Here is an 18,872-nt window from a genome sequence, read left to right as displayed (position 1 = left end):
GATCACCAGAATAATACTGGGGCTAAATTATGAGGACAGGTTGCATAGACTAGGCTTGTATTCCCTTGAATGCAGAAGATTGAGGGGTGATCTAATTGAGATGTTTAAGATGATTAAAGGATTTGATAGTGTAGACAAAGAGAAACGATTTCCCCGGTGGGAGCGTCCAGAACAAGGGGGCATAACCTTAAAATTAGAGCTAGGCCGTTCAGGGGTGATGTCAGGAAGCACTTCTTCACACAAAGGGGAGTGGAAATCTGGAACTCTCTCCCCCAAAAAGCTGTTGAGGCTGGGGGTCAATTGAAAATTTCAAAACCGAGATCGATAGATTATTGTTAGGCAAAGGTACTGAAGGAAATGAAACCAACATGGGTAGATGGAGTTAAGATACAGATCAGCCATGATCTAACTGAATGGCGGAACAGGCTCGAGGGGCTGAATGGCCTCCTCCTGTTCCTATCTTCCTAGACTCAGAACCATGTGCAGGCATTTGGGAATCCCCATTGTGACTGTACCTACAGTCTAACTGTGTGGCTCTGTGTTGAATATCTCTACAGTCTAACTCTGTCTCTACTACAGTCTAACTGTGTGGCTCTGTGTTGAATATCTCTACAGGTAACTCTGTCTCTACTACAGTCCGTGTCTCCGGTGCATGGTTTATTTGTTGCTCATTCTGTCATTCCAGATGACCCTATATTTCTAAAATATATGAAGGGCGATTTGATTAAGTTGCTTAAAGATGAGGAGATTACTGAGGATCAGAGCTGGATTCAAGGACTGAACGAGCGCAGTGAGAAGATAGGAAGCCTCTCACTGGAGTCTGTCTATATCATTCCTACTCTTGTGAAACCTTCGTCTGATGTGATGGTACGTTGATTTATAGTTGCACTGGTACAATGACTGGCCACCTTATTCCACAGTGAGATTTATCAGCATTACTTTTAATTTAAAAATTCCAATTACTGCACGCTGATCTTTGGGGATAAAGCTCTGACTTTCTGAAGAGCATCAGGAGAGCATCACGTAATTTGATACAAAGTTCAGAGCAGACGATTTGCACTGTGGTAAGAGCCATTGCAGGACCGAGCGCTCCCTCCCGTTACAGGACCGAGCCCTCCCTCCCATTACAGTACCGAGCCCTCCCTCCCGTTACAGGAACGAGGGCTCCCTCCCGTTACAGGAACGAGCGCTCCCTCCCGTTACAGGACTTGCCTGGATGAGTGCAGCTCCAACAACACTCAAGAAGCTCGACACCATCCAGGACAAAGCAGCCCGCTTGATTGGCACCCCATCCACTAAACATTCACACCCTTCACCACTGGCGCACCATGGCTGCAGTATTTACCACCTGAATACCGCTGGGTCAAAATCCTGGAATTCCCTACCTAACAGCACTGTGGGAGAATCTTCACCACATGGACTGCAGCGATTCAAGAAGGCGGCTCACCACCACCTTCTCAAGGGCAATTAGGGATGGGCAATAAATGCTGGCCTTGCCAGCAACGCCCACATCTCATGAATGAATAAAAAAAAGCACTCACTCCCATCACAGGGCCTCAAGTCTAGTACAGTTTTGGTGGGGTGGGGGTTCTGTCTACGGTATAGTAACATTTAATCTCTCAGACGATCACAGAGAGTAGTTGGAAGGTATCTTCATTCATCATAAAGCAAACAGATAAGGAACTAACATCACTCGCACTTTTAAGAACATAAGAAATAGGAGCAGGAGTGGGCCTTAAGGCCCCTCGAGCCAGCTCCACCATTCAATCAGATCGTGGCTCATCTTCGACCTCAACTCCACTTTACTGCCCGATCCCCATATCCCTTGATTCCCCTAGAGTCCAAAAATCTATCGATCTCAGTCTTTACAGTGCAAGATCAGATTGGTGGGTGTAGGATGGGTTTGACTCTGGTGGCCTTTTGTTTCAGAGCTTCACAAACTCCACCTTTACTCAGCTGCTCATTGCTAGCACATATGTATTGATAATGTTTACTGTCTAACGTCACATCTGCTTCCAAGTCAGAATGATTAGAAAGCTCCTTTGTTTAAACACCAGGTTATAGTCCAACAATTTTATTTTAAAATCACAAGCTTTCGGAGATTATCCCCTTCGTCAGGAGAATGAGTGAAAGATTCTCAAATCGCAGATCTTATATTAGGCTGGGACAGCATCACACCAATCAAAAGGTGTCGTTGTTGTTCAAACAGGCCAGTCACGGAGAACAGCACGTCCCAGTACACTGGATATACATTGTGTCAATTACACAGACAGAAAGAAAGAGACCCAAATGGCAGAGAGAGAGGGAGAATATTAAAACACATAACTTTTTTTTCCCTTTTTGCTGGTGGGGTTACGTGTAGCGTGACATGAACCCAAGATCCCGGTTGAGGCCGTTCTCATGGGTGCGGAACTTGGCTATCAATTTCTGCTCAACGAGTTCGAGCACAACTTCTTCACTGCACAGGATCTCCAACCAACGCTATACACCAGATATATAGACGACATTTTCTTCCTATGGACCCACGGCGGAGAATCACTGAAGAGACTACACGATAACATCAACAAGTTCCATCCCACCATCAAACTCACCATGGACTACTCCTCAGAATCGGTTTCTTTCTTGGACACACAAATCTCCATCAAAGACGGGCACCTCAGCACCTCACTCTACCGCAAGCCCACGGACAACCTCACGATGCTCCACTTTTCCAGCTTCCACCCCAACCACGTCAAAGAGGCCATCCCCTATGGACAGGCCCTACGAATACACAGGATCTGCTCAGACGAGGAGGAACGCGATGGGCACCTACAGACGCTGAAAGACACCCTCGTAAGAACGGGATATGATGCTCGACTTGTCGATCGACAGTTCCGACGGGCCACAGCGAAGAATCGCATAGACCTCCTCAGAAGACAAACATGGGACGCAACCAACAGAGTACCCTTAGTCGTCCAGTACTTCCCCGGAGCGGAGAAACTACACCATGTTCTCCGCAGCCTTCAACATGTCATCGATGACGGCGAACACCTCGCTAAGGCCATCCCCACACCTCCACTACTCGCCTTCAAACAGCCACCCAACCTCAAACAGACCATCGTTCGCAGCAAATTACCCAGCTTTCAGGAGAACAGCGTCCACGACACCACACAACTCTGCCACGGCAACCTTTGCAAGACATGCCAGATCATCGACACGGATACCACCATCACACGAGAGGACACCACCCACCAGGTACATGGTTCATACTCCTGTGACTCGGCCAACGTTGTCTACCTCATACGTTGCAGGAAAGGATACCCCGGAGCATGGTACATTGGTGAGACCATGCAGACACTGCGACAACGGATGAACGGACACCGCGCAACAATCGCCAGACAGGAGGGTTCCCTCCCAGTCGGGGAACACTTTAGCAGTCAAGGACATTCAGCCACTGATCTTCGGGTCAGCGTTCTCCAAGGCGGCCTTCGAGACACACGACAACGCAAAATCGTCGAGCAGAAGTTGATAGCCAAGTTCCGCACCCATGAGGACGGCCTCAACCGGGATCTTGGGTTCATGTCACGCTACACGTAACCCCACCAGCAAAAAGGGAAAAAAAAGTTATGTGTTTTAATATTCTCTCTCTCTCTGCCATTTGGGTCTCTTTCTTTCTGTCTGTGTAATTGACACAATGTATATCCAGTGTACTGGGACGTGCTGTTCTCCGTGACTGGCCTGTTTGAACAACAACGACACCTTTTGATTGGTGTGATGCTGTCCCAGCCTAATATAAGATCTGCGATTTGAGAATCTTTCACTCATTCACCTGACGAAGGGGATAATCTCCGAAAGCTTGTGATTTTAAAATAAAATTGTTGGACTATAGCCTGGTGTTGTAAGATTCCTTACATTTGTCCACCCCAGTCCATCACCGGCATCTCCACATCTTGTTTAAACACAGCAGGAATGTGTGGTGAAATTGTAAATGTGTTCCTTCTGAGTGGATTAACACACAGCTGAAACATAAGAACTAGGAGCAGGAGTAGGCCACACGGCCCCTCAAACCTGCTCCGCCATTCAATAAGATCACGGCTGATCTTCAACCTCAACTCCACTTTCCTGCCCAATCCCTGTTCCTTGATTCCCTTAGCATCCAAAAATCTATCAGTCTCAGTCTTGAATATACTCAATGACTGAGCATCTGCATCCCTCTGGGGTAGAGAATTCCAGAGGTTTACAACCCTCTGAGTGAAGAAATTTTTCCTCATCTCGGTCCTTAATGGCCGACCCTTATCTTGAGACTATGACCCCTTGTTCTAAACTCTCCAATCAGGGGAAACAGCCTCTCCGCATCTACCCAGTCAAGCCCTCTAAGAATTTTATACATTTCAATGAGATCACCTCTCATTCTTCTAAACTCCACAGAATATAGGCCCATTCTATTCAATCTTTTCTCATAGGACAACCCTCTCACCCCAGGAATCAATCTGGTGAACCCTTGTTGCACCCCCTCTAAGACAAGTATATCCTTCCGTAGATAAGGAGACCAAAACTGTACACAATTCTCCAGGTGTGGTCTCACCAGAGCCCTATATAATTACAGCAAGATCTCCTTACTCTTATACACCAACCCCCTTGCAGTAAAGGCTAACATGCCATTTGCCTTCCTAATTGCTTGCTGTACCTGCCTGTTAACTTTTTTTGTGATTTGTGACACCCAAATCCGTCTGAATACCAACATTTATTAGTCTCTCACCTTTTAAAAATTATTCTGCTTTTCTATTCTTCCTACCAAAGTGGATAATTTCACATTTTCCCATATTATACTCCATCTCTCACCTTCTCGCCCACTCTCTTAACCTGTCTATGTCCCTTTGCAGCTTCTTTGCATCCTCCTCACAGCTTACTTTCCCACTTAGCTTTGTATCGTCAGCAAACTTGGATACATTACACTCGGTCCCCTCATCTAAGTCATTAATATTGATTGTAAATAGCTGAGGCCCAAGCACTGATCCTTGCAGCACCTCACTAGTTACAGCCGGCCAACCCAAAAGTGACCTGTTTATTCCTACTCTCTGTTTTCTGTCCGTTAACCAATCCTCTATCCATGCTAATATATTACCCACAACCCCATGAGCCCTAATCTTGTGTAACAACCTCTTGTGTGGCACCTTATTGAATTCCTTTTGAAAATCCAAATACACTACACCCACTGGTTCCCCTTTGCCTACCCTGCTAGTTACACCCTCAAAAAACTCTACTAGATTTATCAAACACGATTTCCCTTTCATAAAACCATGTTGACTCTGCCGAATCATATTATGATTTTCTAAGTGCCCTGTTACTACGACTTTAATAATAGATTCTAGCATTTCCCCGACTACTGATGTCAGGCTAACTGGTCTATAGTTCCCTGTTTTCTCTCTCCCTCCTTTCTTGAATAGCAGGATTACATCTGCTACCTTCCAATCCATGGGACCATTCTAGAATCCAGGGAATTCTAGAAGATCAAAGCCAATGCATCCACTATCTCTGCAGCCACCTCTTTTAGAACCCTAGGATGTAGGTCATCAGGTCCAGGGGATTTGTCGACTTTTATTCCCATTAATTTCTCCAGTACTTTTTCCTTACGAATCTTAATTATTTTAAGTTCCTCACTCTCATTAGACCCTTGGGTCCCCACTATTTCCGATACGTGTTTTGTGTCTTCAAATGTGAAGACTGATACAAAATATTTCTTTAACGTCTCTGCCATTTCCTTATTCCCCATTATAATTTCTCCTGTCGCTGTCTCTAATCTCTTCCTTTTTATATACTTGTAAAAGCTCTCACAATCTGTTTTTATATTTCTTGCTAGTTTACTCTCATTCTATTTTCTCCCTCTTTCAATTTCTTGGTCATCCTTTGCTGATTTCTAAAACCCTCCCAAACCTCAGGCTTACTACTCTTCTTGGCAACACTGTAAACCTCTTCTTTTAATGTAATGCTATCCTTAACTTCTGTAGTTAGCCACGGTTTTCCCGTGGAGTTTTTATTCCTCAAGGGAATGTATATTCGTTGAAAATTATGAATTATTTCTTTAAATGTTCACCATTGCTTATCTACCATCATATCTTTTAATCTAATTTCCCAATCTACCTTAGCCAACTCGCCCCTCATACCTATGTAATTGGCTTTGTTTAAATTTAAGACTCTACTTTCAGACTTAACTACATCACTCTCAAACTCAAAATGAAATTCTATCAAATTATGATCACCCTACCCCAGAGGATCCTTAACTATAAGATTACTAATTAACCCTGTCTCATTGCACAATACTAGATCTAAAATAGCCTATTACCTAGTTGGTTCCTCGACATATTGTTCTAGAAAACTGTCTCGAATGCATTCCATGAGCTCGTCCTCCAAACTACTTTTGACAATTTGGTTTGCCCAATCTATATGAAGATTAAAGTCCCCCGTGATATTGCATTACCCTTGTTACATGCTTCTCTAATTTCCTGGTTTGTACTCTGTCCAACACTGTAACTACTGTTAGGGGGCCTATAAACTACTCCCACCAGTGTATTCTGCCCCTTGTTATTTCTTAGCCCCACCCATACTGATTCTACATTCTGATTTTCTGAGCTAAGATCCTTTCTCACTACTGCTATTATCTCATCCTTTATTATCAGGGCTACCCCCCCCCCCCCACCCTTTTCCATTTTGTCTATCTTTTCTAAAAGTCAAATACCCTGGAATATTTAGTTCCCAACCTTGGTCACCCTGCAACCACGTCTCAGTAATGGCTACTAGATCAAACCCATTTATCTCTATTTGTGCCATTAATTCTTCTATCTTGTTACAAATGCTTTGTGCATTCAGATAAAGAGCCTTTAATTTTAACTTTTTACTCTTTTTCCCTGACGTGACCTTAATCACTAACGCCCTATTACCTTTGATAAACTCTCTGTCCTTTGCGGACACGTTCTACTTGTTTTTACCAAAATCGCTACTCTGCTCTATAGCCTTGACTTTTCTCTTTAGACTGGTAAAATTACCCTTACCTGAACCCTCCCCGCCTCTTATTAGCTTAAAGCCCTCTCTGATTATTCGGTTCGTCAGGATACTGGTCCCAGCCTGGTTTAAGTGGAATCCGTCCCAATGGAACAACTCCCTCCTTCCCCAGTACTGGTGCCAGTGCCCCGTGAATTGAAACCCCTGCTTCCCACAACACTCTCTCAGCCACGTATTTAACCATCTAATCTGTTTGTCCCTATGCCAATGTGTGCATGGCTCAGGTAGTAATCCAGAGATTATTACCTTTGAGGGTCTGCCTTTTAATTTGGACCCGAGCTCCTCAAACTCCCTCAGTAGAACCTCGTTCCTAGTTCTACCTATGTCGTTGGTTCCTACGTGGACCATGATAACTGCATCCTCCCCCTCATGCCCCAAATTATTCACCAGCTGTGAGGAAAGTCCTTAACCCTGGTCCTGGGCAGGCAACACAGCCTTTGGGACTCCTGGTCACAGTTACAGAGAATGGTATATATCACCCTGGTTATACTATCCCCTAACATTCCTTTTCACTCCCCCCCACTTGAATGGCCCCCTGTACCATGGTGCCATTGTCACTTTGCCCATCCTCCATGCGGTCTTTGTTCTCATCCATACAGGTGGCAAGTATCTCATGCCTGTTAGACAAGGGCAAAGGCTGAGGCTCCTCCCCCACTGCATCTGGGGTCCCCTTACCTGCCTGGCATGCAGTCACATCCTCCTGTTCCTGACCACTGAACAAATCTAAACTACTACCTAACCTAAGGGGTGTGACTGCCTCCTGGGCCAAAGTGTCCAGGTAACTCTTCCCCCTCCCTGATGCATCAATGTCTGCAGCTCAGACTCCAGCTCAACAACCCTGAGCCGAAGTTCCTCAAGCTGCAGACATGGGTACGGTAGCATAGTAGTCATAGAAACATAGAAAATAGGAGCAGGAGTAGGCCATTCGGCCCTTCGAGCCTGCTCCGCCATTCAAGATGATCATGGCTGATCCTCTATCTCAACACCATATTCCCGCTCTCTCCCCATACTCCTTGATGCCTTTTGTGTCTAGAAATCTGTCTAGCTCCTTCTTAAATATATTCAGTGACTTGGCCTCCACTGCCTTCTGTGGTAGAGAATTCCACAGTTTCACCACCCTCTGAGTGAAGAAATTTCTCCTCATCTCAGTCCTAAATGTCCTACCCCGTATCCTGAGACTGTGACCCCTCGTTCTGGACCCCCCAGCCAGGGGAAACATCCTCCCTGCATCCAGTCTGTCTAACCCTGTCAGAATTTTATATGTTTCATTGAGATCCCCTCTCATTCTTCTAAACTCGAGTGAATACAGGCCGAGTCGACCCAATCTCTCCTCATATGACAATCCTGCCATCCCAGGGATCAGTCTGGTGAACCTTCGCTGCACTCCCTCTATGGCAAGTATATCCTTTCTTAGGTAAGGAGACCAAAACTGCACACAATACTCCAGGTGTGGTCTCACCAAGGCCCTGTATAACTGCAGTAAGACATCCTTGCTCCTATTCTCAAATCCTCTAGCAATCAAGGCCAACATACCATTTGCCTTCCGAACTGCTTGCTGCACCTACATGTTTGCTTTCAGTGACTGGTGTACAAGGACACCCAGGTCCCTTTGTACATCAACATTTCCCAATCTATCACCATTTAAATAATACTCTGCCTTTCTGTTTTTCCTTCCAAAGTGGATAACTTCACATTTATCCACATTATACTGCATCTGCCATGTATTTGCCCACTCACTCCACTTGTCTAAATCGCCTTGAAGCCTCTTTGCATCCCCCTCACAACTCATGATCCCACCTAGTTTTGTGTTGTTAGCAAACTCGGAAATATTACATTTGGTTCCCTCATCCAAATCATTGATATATATTGTGAATAGCTGGGGCCCAAGCACTGATCCCTGCGGTACCCCACTAGTCACTGCCTGCCACCCCGAAAAAGACCCATTTATTCCTGCTCTCTGTTTCCTGTCTGTCAACCAATTTTCAATCCATGCCAGTATATTACCACCAATCCCATGTGCTTTAATTTTGCACACTAACCTCTCATGTGGGACTTTATCAAAGGCCTTCTGAAAATCCAAATAAACCACATCCACTGGTTCTCCCTTATCTATTCTACTAGTTACATCCTCAAAAAACTCCAGTAGGTTTGTCAAACATGATTTCCCTTCAGAAATCCATGTTGACTTTGTCTAATCCCGTTAATATTTTCTAAGTGTCCTGTTATCACATCTTTTATAATAGACTCTAGCATTTTCCCTACTACTGATGTTAGGCTAACCGGTCTGTAGTTCCCTGTTTTCTCTCTCCCTCCTTTTTTAAATAGTGGGGTTACATTTGCCACCCTCCAATCTGCAGGAACTGTTCCATAATCTATAGAATTTTGGAAGATGACAACCAATGCATCCACTATTTCCATGGCTACCTCTTTTAGTACTCTGGGATGCAGATTATCAGGCCCTGGGGATTTATCGGCTTTCAGTCCCATTAATTTCTCCAGCACTATTTTTTTACTAATACTAATTTCCTTTAATTCCTCCTTCTCACTAATCCCTTGGTTCCCTAGCATTTCTGGGAAGTTATTTGTGTCCTCTTCCGTGAAGACAGAACCAAAGTATTTGTTTAATTGCTCTGCCATTTCCCTGTTCCCCATTATAAATTCTCCCGTTTCTGACTGTAAGGGACCTACATTTGTCTTCACTAATCTTTTTCTTTTTACATACTTGTAGCAGCTTTTACAGTCCACTTTTATCTTCCTTGCAAGTTTACTCTCATACTCTATTTTTCCCCTCTTAATCAATCTCTTGGTCCTTTTTTGCCGAATTCTAAACTGCTCCCAATCCTCAGGCTTGCTGCTTTTTCTGGCAACTTTATATGACTCCTCTTTAGATCTAATACAATCGTTAATTTCTTTTGATATCCATGGTTGGGCCGCTTTTCCTTTTGTGATTTTGCGGCCTGAAAGGAATGTATTACTGTTGCAATTCATGCATTCGTTCCTTAAATGTTAGCCATTGCCTATCCACTGTCATGCCTTTTAATGAAGCTTCCCAATCTATCATAGCCAACTCATTCCTCATACCTTCGTAGTTTCCTTTGTTTAGATTTAGGACCCTAGTTTCGAATTGGACTACTTCACTTTCCATCTTAATGAAGAATTCTATCATGTTATGGTCACTCTTCCCTAAAGGACCCCGCACAACAAGATTATTAATTAACCCCTTCTCATTGCACAATACCCAATTTAGGATAGCCTGTTCCCTGGTTGGTTCCTCAATGTACTGGTCTAAAAAACCATCTCGTACACACTCCAGGAATTCATCCTCCACAGTATTATTGCTAATTTGGTTTGGCCAGTCTATGTGTAGATTAAAGTCACCCATGATTACTGTAGTACCCTTGTTACATGTGTCTCTAATTTCCTGTTTGATGCCATCCCCTACATCACCACTACTGTTTGGAGGCCTATAGACAACTCCCACCAGTGTTTTCTGCCCCTTGGTGCTTCTTCACTCCACCCAGACTGATTCTACATCTTGATTTTCTGAGCCAATATCCTTTCTCACTATTGCTCTGATTTCATCCTTTACTAACAACACCACCCCACCTCCTTTTCCTTTTTGTCTGTCCTTCCTAAATATCGAATACCCTTGGATATTCAGCTCCCAGCCTTGGTCACCCTGCAGCCATGTCTCCGTAATTGCAATTATATCGTATCCATTTACATCTATTTGTGCTGTTAATTCGTCTACCTTATTACGAATGCTTCGTGCATTCAGATACAGTGCCTTTAGATTTGCCTTTTTAACATTTTTAGACATCATAACATTTTTTTGTACTATGGCCCTATTTGCCTTATTACCATTTATGTTACTAGAAAAAAACTAGTATCAGTAATAGTGGCCATGAGGCTCCCGGATTGTCGTAAAAATCCATCTGGTTCACTAAGGTCCTTTAGGAGAAGGAAGCCTGCCGTCCTTACCCGGTCTGACCTATATGTGACTCCAGGCCCACAACAATGTGGTTGATTCTTAATCGCCCTCTGAAATGGCCTAGCAAGCCACTCAGTTGTACAATCTCACTACAAAAAGTCATAATAAGAATAAAAACAGACAGACCACTAGGCACTGGACCACTAGGCACGGGACACGACAAAGGCAAACTAAGCCCAGTTGACCCTCCAAAGTCCTCCACACTAACATCTCGGGACTTGTGCCAAAATTGGGAGAGCTGTCCCACAGACTAGCCTTATACAGCCATACTCACAGAATCATACCTTTCAGCCAATGTCCCAGAATCTTCCATCATTGATTCTTAATCGCCCTCTGAAATGGCCTAGCAAGCCACTCAGTTGTACAATCTCGCTATGAAAAGTCATAATTAGCTTAAAACCGGACGGACCACGAGGCACCAGACACGACAAAGGCAAACCAAGCTCAGTTGACCCTCCAAAGTCCTCCTCACTAACATCTGGGAACTTGTGCCAAAATTGGGAGAGCTGTCCCACAGATTAGTCAAGCAACAGCCTGACATAGCCGTACTCACAGAATCGTACTTTTCAGCCAACATCCCAGACTCTTCCATCACCATCCCTGAGTATGCCCTATCCCACCAGCAGGACAGACCCACCAGACGTGGCGGTACAGTGATATACAGTCAGGAGGAGTGGCCCTGGGAGTCCTCAACATTGACTCTGGACCCCATGAAATCTCATGGCATCAGGTCAAACGTGGGCAAGGAAACCTCCTGCTGATTACCACCTACCGTCCTCCCTCAGCTGATGAATCAGTCCTCCTCCATGTTGAACACCACTTGGAGGAAGCACTGAGGGTAGCAAGGGCACAGAATGTACTCTGGGTGGGGGACTTCAATGTCCATCACCAAGAGTGGCTCGGTAGCACCACGACTGACCGAGCTGGCTGAGTCCTGAAGGACAGAGCTGCCAGACTGGGCCTGCAGCAGGTGGTGAGCGAACCAACACGAGGGAAAACCTACTTGACCTCGTCCTCACCAATCTACCTGCCACAGATGCATCTGTCCATGACAGTATTGGTAGGAGTGACAATCGCACAGTCCTTGTGGAGACGAATTCCCGTCTTCGCACTGAGGACACCATCCAACGTGTTGTGTGGCACTATCACCGTGCTAAATGGGATAGATTCAGAACAGATCTGGCAGCTCAAAACTGGGCATCCATGAGGCGCTGTGGGCAATCAGCAGCAGCAGAATTGTATTCCCGCACAATCTAACCTCATGGCCCAGCATATTCCTCACTCTACCATTACCAACAAGCCAGGGGATCAACCCTGGTTCAATGAGGACTGTGGAAGAACATGTCAGGAGCAGCACCAGGCGTACCAAAAAATGAGATGCCGACCTGGTGAAGCTACAACTCAGGACTACATGCATGCTAAACAGCGGAAGCAACATGCTATAGACAGAGCTAAGCGATTCCACAACCAATGGATCAGATCAAAGCTCTGCAGTCCTGCCACATCCAGTTGTGAATGGTGGTGGACAATTAAACAACTAACGGGAGGAGGAGGCTCTGTAAACATCCCCATCCTCAATGATGGCAGAGTCCAGCACGTGAGTGCAAAAGACAAGCCTGAGGTGTTTGCAACCATCTTCAGCCAGAAGTGCGAGTGGATGATCCATCTCAGCCTCCTCCCGATATCCCCACCATCACAGAAGCCAGTCTTCAGCCAATTCGATTCACTCCACGTGATATCAAGAAACGGCTGAGTGCACTGGATATAACAAATGCTATGGGCCCTGACAACATCCCAGCTGTAGTGCTGAAGGCATATGCTCCAGAACTAGCCACACCCCTAGCCAAACTGTTCCAGTACAGCTACAACATTGGCATCTATCTGACAATGTGGAAAATTGCCCAGGTATGTCCTGTCCACAAAAAGCAGGACATATCCAACCTGGTTAATTACCTCCCCATCAGTCTACTCTCAATCATCAGCAAAGTGATGGAAGGTGTCGTCGACAGTGCTATCAAACGGCACTTACTCACCAATAACCTGCTCATGGATGCTCAGTTTGGCTTCCACCAGGACCACTCGGCTCCAGACCTCATTACAGCCTTGGTCGAAACATGGACAAAAGAACTAAATTCCAGAGGTGAGGTGAGAGTGACTGCCCCTGACATCAAGGCAGCATTTGACCGTGTGTGGCACCAAGGAGCCCTAGTAAAATTGAAATCAATGGGTATCAGGGGGAAAACTCTCCAGTGGCTGGAGTCATACCTAGCACAAAGGAAAATGGTAGTGGTTGTTGGAGGCCAATCATCTCAGCCCCAGGACATTGCTGCAGGAGTTCCTCAGGGCAGTGTCCTCGGCCCAACCATCTTCAGCTGCTTCATCAACGAACTTCCCTCCATCATAAGTTCAGAAATGGGGATGTTCGCTGATGATTGCACAGTGTTCAGTTCCATTTGCAACCCCTCAGATAATGAAGCAGTCTGTGCCTGCATGCTGCAAGACCTGGACAACATCCAGACTTGGGCTGATAAATGGCAAGTAACATTTGTGCCAGACAAGTGCCAGGCAATGACCATCTCCAACAAGAGAGAGTCTAACCACCTCCTCTTGACATTACCATCGCCGAATCCCCCACCATCAACATCCTGGGGGTCACCATTGACCAGAAACTTAACTGGACCAGCCACATAAATACTGTGGCTACAAGAGCAGGTCAGACGCTGGGTATTCTGCGGCGAGTGACTCACCTCCTAACTCCCCAAAGCCTTTCCACCATCTACAAAGCACAAGTCAGGAGTGTGATGGAATACTCTCCACTTGCCTGGATGAGTGCAGTTCCAACAACACTCAAGAAGCTCGACACCATCCAGGACAAAGCAGCCCGCTTGATTGGCACCCCATCCACCACCCTAAACATTCACTCCCTTCACCACCGGCGCACCGTGGCTGCAGTGTGTACCATCCACAGGATGCACTGCAGCAACTCGCCAAGGCTTCTTCGACAGCACCTCCCAAACCCGTGACCTCTACCACCTAGAAGGACAAGAGCAGTAGGCACATGGGAACAACACCACCTGCACGTTCCCCTCCAAGTCACACACCATCCCGACTTGGAAATATATCGCCGTTCCTTCATCGTCGCTGGGTCACGATCCTGGAACTCCCTTCCTAACAGCACTGTGGGAGAACCGTCACCACACGGACTGCAGCGGTTCAAGAAGGCGGCTCTCCATCACCTTCTCGAGGGCAATTAGGGATGGGCAATAAATGCCGGTCTTACCAGCGACGCCCACATCCCATGAACGAATTAAAAAAAACTCCCACATGCTGCAGTTACAGCACACCACCTCCACTGCCTTCTCAATCTAACCTTGTTTCGTTTATTTAATTAATGAAAGTTTTTATGTAATTAATTGACTTGGGTTATTTTTAGTTTTTTTAAAAACGAATTAATTTAACCCGTCCCCCAGTGTTGGATTTTTGGAAAGTCCCAGTTTACACGTCCTGTTCTTGTTTCACTGATAGACCTTGTTCCTGATGTCACCTGACCAGCGTCGCCAAGTGGCCCAGAATGCTCGTGCCGAGGTGAAGGAGCCGGAATTGAAGATCAAGCCCTATACACTGGAGGAATATTCCTACGACCATTTCAGGTTAATCTCTCTTCCTGAGCCACAGACTAAAATATTTCAGTTGTGCCTTATTTTGGCTTAATTCTGTCACTGGATGGAAGGAATTGTTAAAAAGCTAGCTCCAGTCCGAATCTTTGTCCAAGTGCAACTCAGTCCAAATGTTGTAAGTTTTGTGGGTTGCCTACAAAGTTTGAGGTAGGAACCAAGCCAATTTGGAACAAACATAGACTGTGTGATCAGTCCATTTATGTGTATAAGAGCCAGTTATATTCGAATGAATTCTGCTGCCCGTATCCTAACACGCATCAAGTCCTGTTCACCCATCACCCCTGTACTCACTGACCTACATTGGCTCCTGGTCCGGGAACACATCAATTTTAAAATTCTCATCCTTGTTTTCAAATCACTCCATGGCCTCGTCCCTCCCTATCTCTGTAACCTCCTCCAGCCCTACAATCCTCCAAGATCTCTGCTCTCCTCCAATTCTTGCCTCTTGCGCATCCCCGATTTTAATCACTCCACCACTGGAGGCCGTGCCTTCAGCTGCCGAGGCCCTAAGCATTGGAATTCCTTCCCTAAACCTCTCTACCTCTCCCTCCTCCTTTAAGACCCTCCTCAAAACCTACCTCTTTGACAAAGCTTTTGGTCACCTGTCCTATTATCTCCTTATGTGGCTCGGTGTCAAATTTTTGTTTTACTATGTTTACCAAGAAGAGGACATCGATTACCTGAAGCAGAAGCCCAGCTGACTCCATTGGGAGGAGAAGAAACGAGAAACATCATTTAGTTGGGATCTTCCCAAATTTCTCATCCATCCTGAAAGCAGCATGAAGTCACTCTTGATGATCGTCTGTGCCTTTGTCAGGGTGTGTGCCCCTGATGCACTTTTGAAGGTCCCAACAGACACAGCAGAACACTGAGAAACCCACAGACACAGCAGCACACTGCGAATCCCACAGACACAGCAGCACACTGAGAAACCCACAGACACAGCAGCACACTGCGAATCCCACAGACACAGCAGCACACTGAGAATCCCACAGACACAGCAGCACACTGCGAATCCCACAGACACAGCAGCACACTGCGAATCCCACAGACACAGCAGCACACTGCGAATCCCACAGACACAGCAGCACACTGAGAATCCCAGACACAGCAGCACACTGAGAATCCCACAGACACAGCAGCACACTGCGAATCCCACAGACACAGCAGCACACTGCAAATCCCACAGACACAGCAGTACACTGAGAATCCCAAAGACACAGCAGCACACTGCGAATCCCACAGACACAGCAGCACACTGAGAATCCCAGACACAGCAGCACACTGAGAATCCCAGACACAGCAGCACACTGAGAATCCCAGACACAGCAGCACACTGAGAATCCCACAGACACAGCAGCACACTGAGAATCCCAGACACAGCAGCACACTGAGAATCCCACAGACACAGCAGCACACTGCGAATCCCACAGACACAGCAGCACACTGCAAATCCCACAGACACAGCAGCACACTGAGAATCCCACAGACACAGCAGCACACTGAGAATCCCACAGACACAGCAGCACACTGAGAATCCCAGACACAGCAGCACACTGAGAATCCCACAGACACAGCAGCACACTGAGAATCCCACAGACATGGCAGCACACTGCGAATCCCAGACACTGCAGCACACTGAGAATCCCAGACACAGCAGCACACTGAGAATCCCACAGACACGGCAGCACACTGCGAATCCCAGACACTGCAGCACACTGAGAATCCCACAGACACGGCAGCACACTGAGAATCCCACAGACACGGCAGCACACTGAGAATCCCACAGACACAGCAGCACAGTGAGAATCCCACAGACACTGCAGCACACTGAGAATCCCACAGACACAGCAGCACAGTGAGAATCCCACAGACACAGCTGCACACTGAGAATCCCACAGACACAGCAGCACACTGAGAATCCCAGACACAGCAGCACACTGAGAATCCCACAGACACAGCAGCACAGTGAGAATCCCACAGACACAGCTGCACACTGAGAATCCCACAGACACAGCAGCACACTGAGAATCCCAGACACAGCAGCACACTGAGAATCCCACAGACACAGCAGCACACTGAGAATCCCAGACACTGCAGCACACTGAGAATCCCACAGACACAGCAGCACACTGAGAATCCCACAGACACTGCAGCACACTGAGAATCCCACAGACACGGCAGCACACTGAGAATCCCACAGACACTGCAGCACACTGAGAATCCCACAGACACAGCAGCACACTGCGAATCCCACAGACACAGCAGCACACTGAGAATCCCAGACACAGCAGCACACTGAGAATCCCACAGACACAGCAGCACACTGCGAATCCCACAGACACAGCAGCACACTGCAAATCCCACAGACACAGCAGTACACTGAGAATCCCACAGACACAGCAGCACACTGCGAATCCCACAGACACAGCAGCACACTGAGAATCCCAGACACAGCAGCACACTGAGAATCCCACAGACACAGCAGCACACTGAGAATCCCAGACACAGCAGCACACTGAGAATCCCACAGACACAGCAGCACACTGCGAATCCCACAGACACAGCAGCACACTGCAAATCCCACAGACACAGCAGCACACTGAGAATCCCACAGACACAGCAGCACACTGAGAATCCCACAGACACAGCAGCACACTGAGAATCCCAGACACAGCAGCACACTGAGAATCCCACAGACACAGCAGCACACTGAGAATCCCACAGACACGGCAGCACACTGCGAATCCCAGACACTGCAGCACACTGAGAATCCCACAGACACAGCAGCACACTGAGAATCCCACAGACATGGCAGCACACTGCGAATCCCAGACACTGCAGCACACTGAGAATCCCACAGACACGGCAGCACACTGAGAATCCCACAGACACGGCAGCACACTGAGAATCCCACAGACACAGCATCACAGTGAGAATCCCACAGACACTGCAGCACAGTGAGAATCCCACAGACACAGCTGCACACTGAGAATCCCACAGACACAGCTGCACACTGAGAATCCCACAGACACAGCAGCACACTGAGAATCCCAGACACAGCAGCACACTGAGAATCCCACAGACACAGCAGCACAGTGAGAATCCCACAGACACAGCTGCACACTGAGAATCCCACAGACACAGCAGCACACTGAGAATCACAGACACAGCAGCACACTGAGAATCCCACAGACACAGCAGCACACTGAGAATCCCACAGACACAGCAGCACACTGAGAATCCCACAGACACAGCAGCACACTGAGAATCCCACATACACTGCAGCACACTGAGAATCCCAGACACTGCAGCACACTGAGAATCCCACAGACACAGCAGCACACTGAGAATCCCACAGACACTGCAGCACACTGAGAATCCCACAGACACGGCAGCACACTGAGAATCCCAGACACAGCAGCACACTGAGAATCCCACAGACACTGCAGCACACTGAGAATCCCACAGACACGGCAGCACACTGAGAATCCCAGACACAGCAGCACACTGAGAATCCCACAGACACGGCAGCACACTGAGAATCCCACAGACACTGCAGCACACTGAGAATCCCACAGACACGGCAGCACACTGAGAATCCCACAGACACTGCAGCACACTGAGAATCCCAGACACAGCAGCACACTGAGAATCCCACAGACACTGCAGCACACTGAGAATCCCACAGACACTGCAGCACACTGAGAATCCCACAGACACAGCTGCACACTGAGAATCCCACAGACACAGCAGCACACTGAGAATCACAGACACAGCAGCACACTGAGAATCCCACAGACACAGCAGCACACTGAGAATCCCACAGACACAGCAGCACACTGAGAATCCCACAGACACAGCAGCACACTGAGAATCCCAGACACTGCAGCACACTGAGAATCCCACAGACACAGCAGCACAGTGAGAATCCCACAGACACAGCTGCACACTGAGAATCCCACAGACACAGCAGCACACTGAGAATCACAGACACAGCAGCACACTGAGAATCCCACAGACACAGCAGCACACTGAGAATCCCACAGACACAGCAGCACACTGAGAATCCCACAGACACAGCAGCACACTGAGAATCCCACAGACACTGCAGCACACTGAGAATCCCAGACACTGCAGCACACTGAGAATCCCACAGACACTGC

At 47.1% G+C, this 18,872-nt stretch overlaps 1 protein-coding gene across 1 annotated transcript in view; it reads left to right on the top strand.

The window, feature by feature from the left end:
* LOC137331665 (unconventional myosin-VIIa-like) overlaps positions 1 to 18,872 on the top strand; it is a 252,700-nt gene that overhangs the window by 148,491 nt on the left and 85,337 nt on the right. The window contains exons 36-37 of the mRNA XM_067995609.1: positions 686 to 867; positions 14,555 to 14,679. Coding sequence (XP_067851710.1) covers positions 686 to 867; positions 14,555 to 14,679 — 307 coding nt within the window. The remainder of the gene's footprint in view (positions 1 to 685; positions 868 to 14,554; positions 14,680 to 18,872) is intronic.

This window comes from Heptranchias perlo, chromosome 13 (assembly GCF_035084215.1).
Source record: "Heptranchias perlo isolate sHepPer1 chromosome 13, sHepPer1.hap1, whole genome shotgun sequence".
NCBI lineage: Eukaryota > Metazoa > Chordata > Chondrichthyes > Hexanchiformes > Hexanchidae > Heptranchias > Heptranchias perlo.
This window is presented reverse-complemented; position numbering and strand designations above follow the sequence as displayed.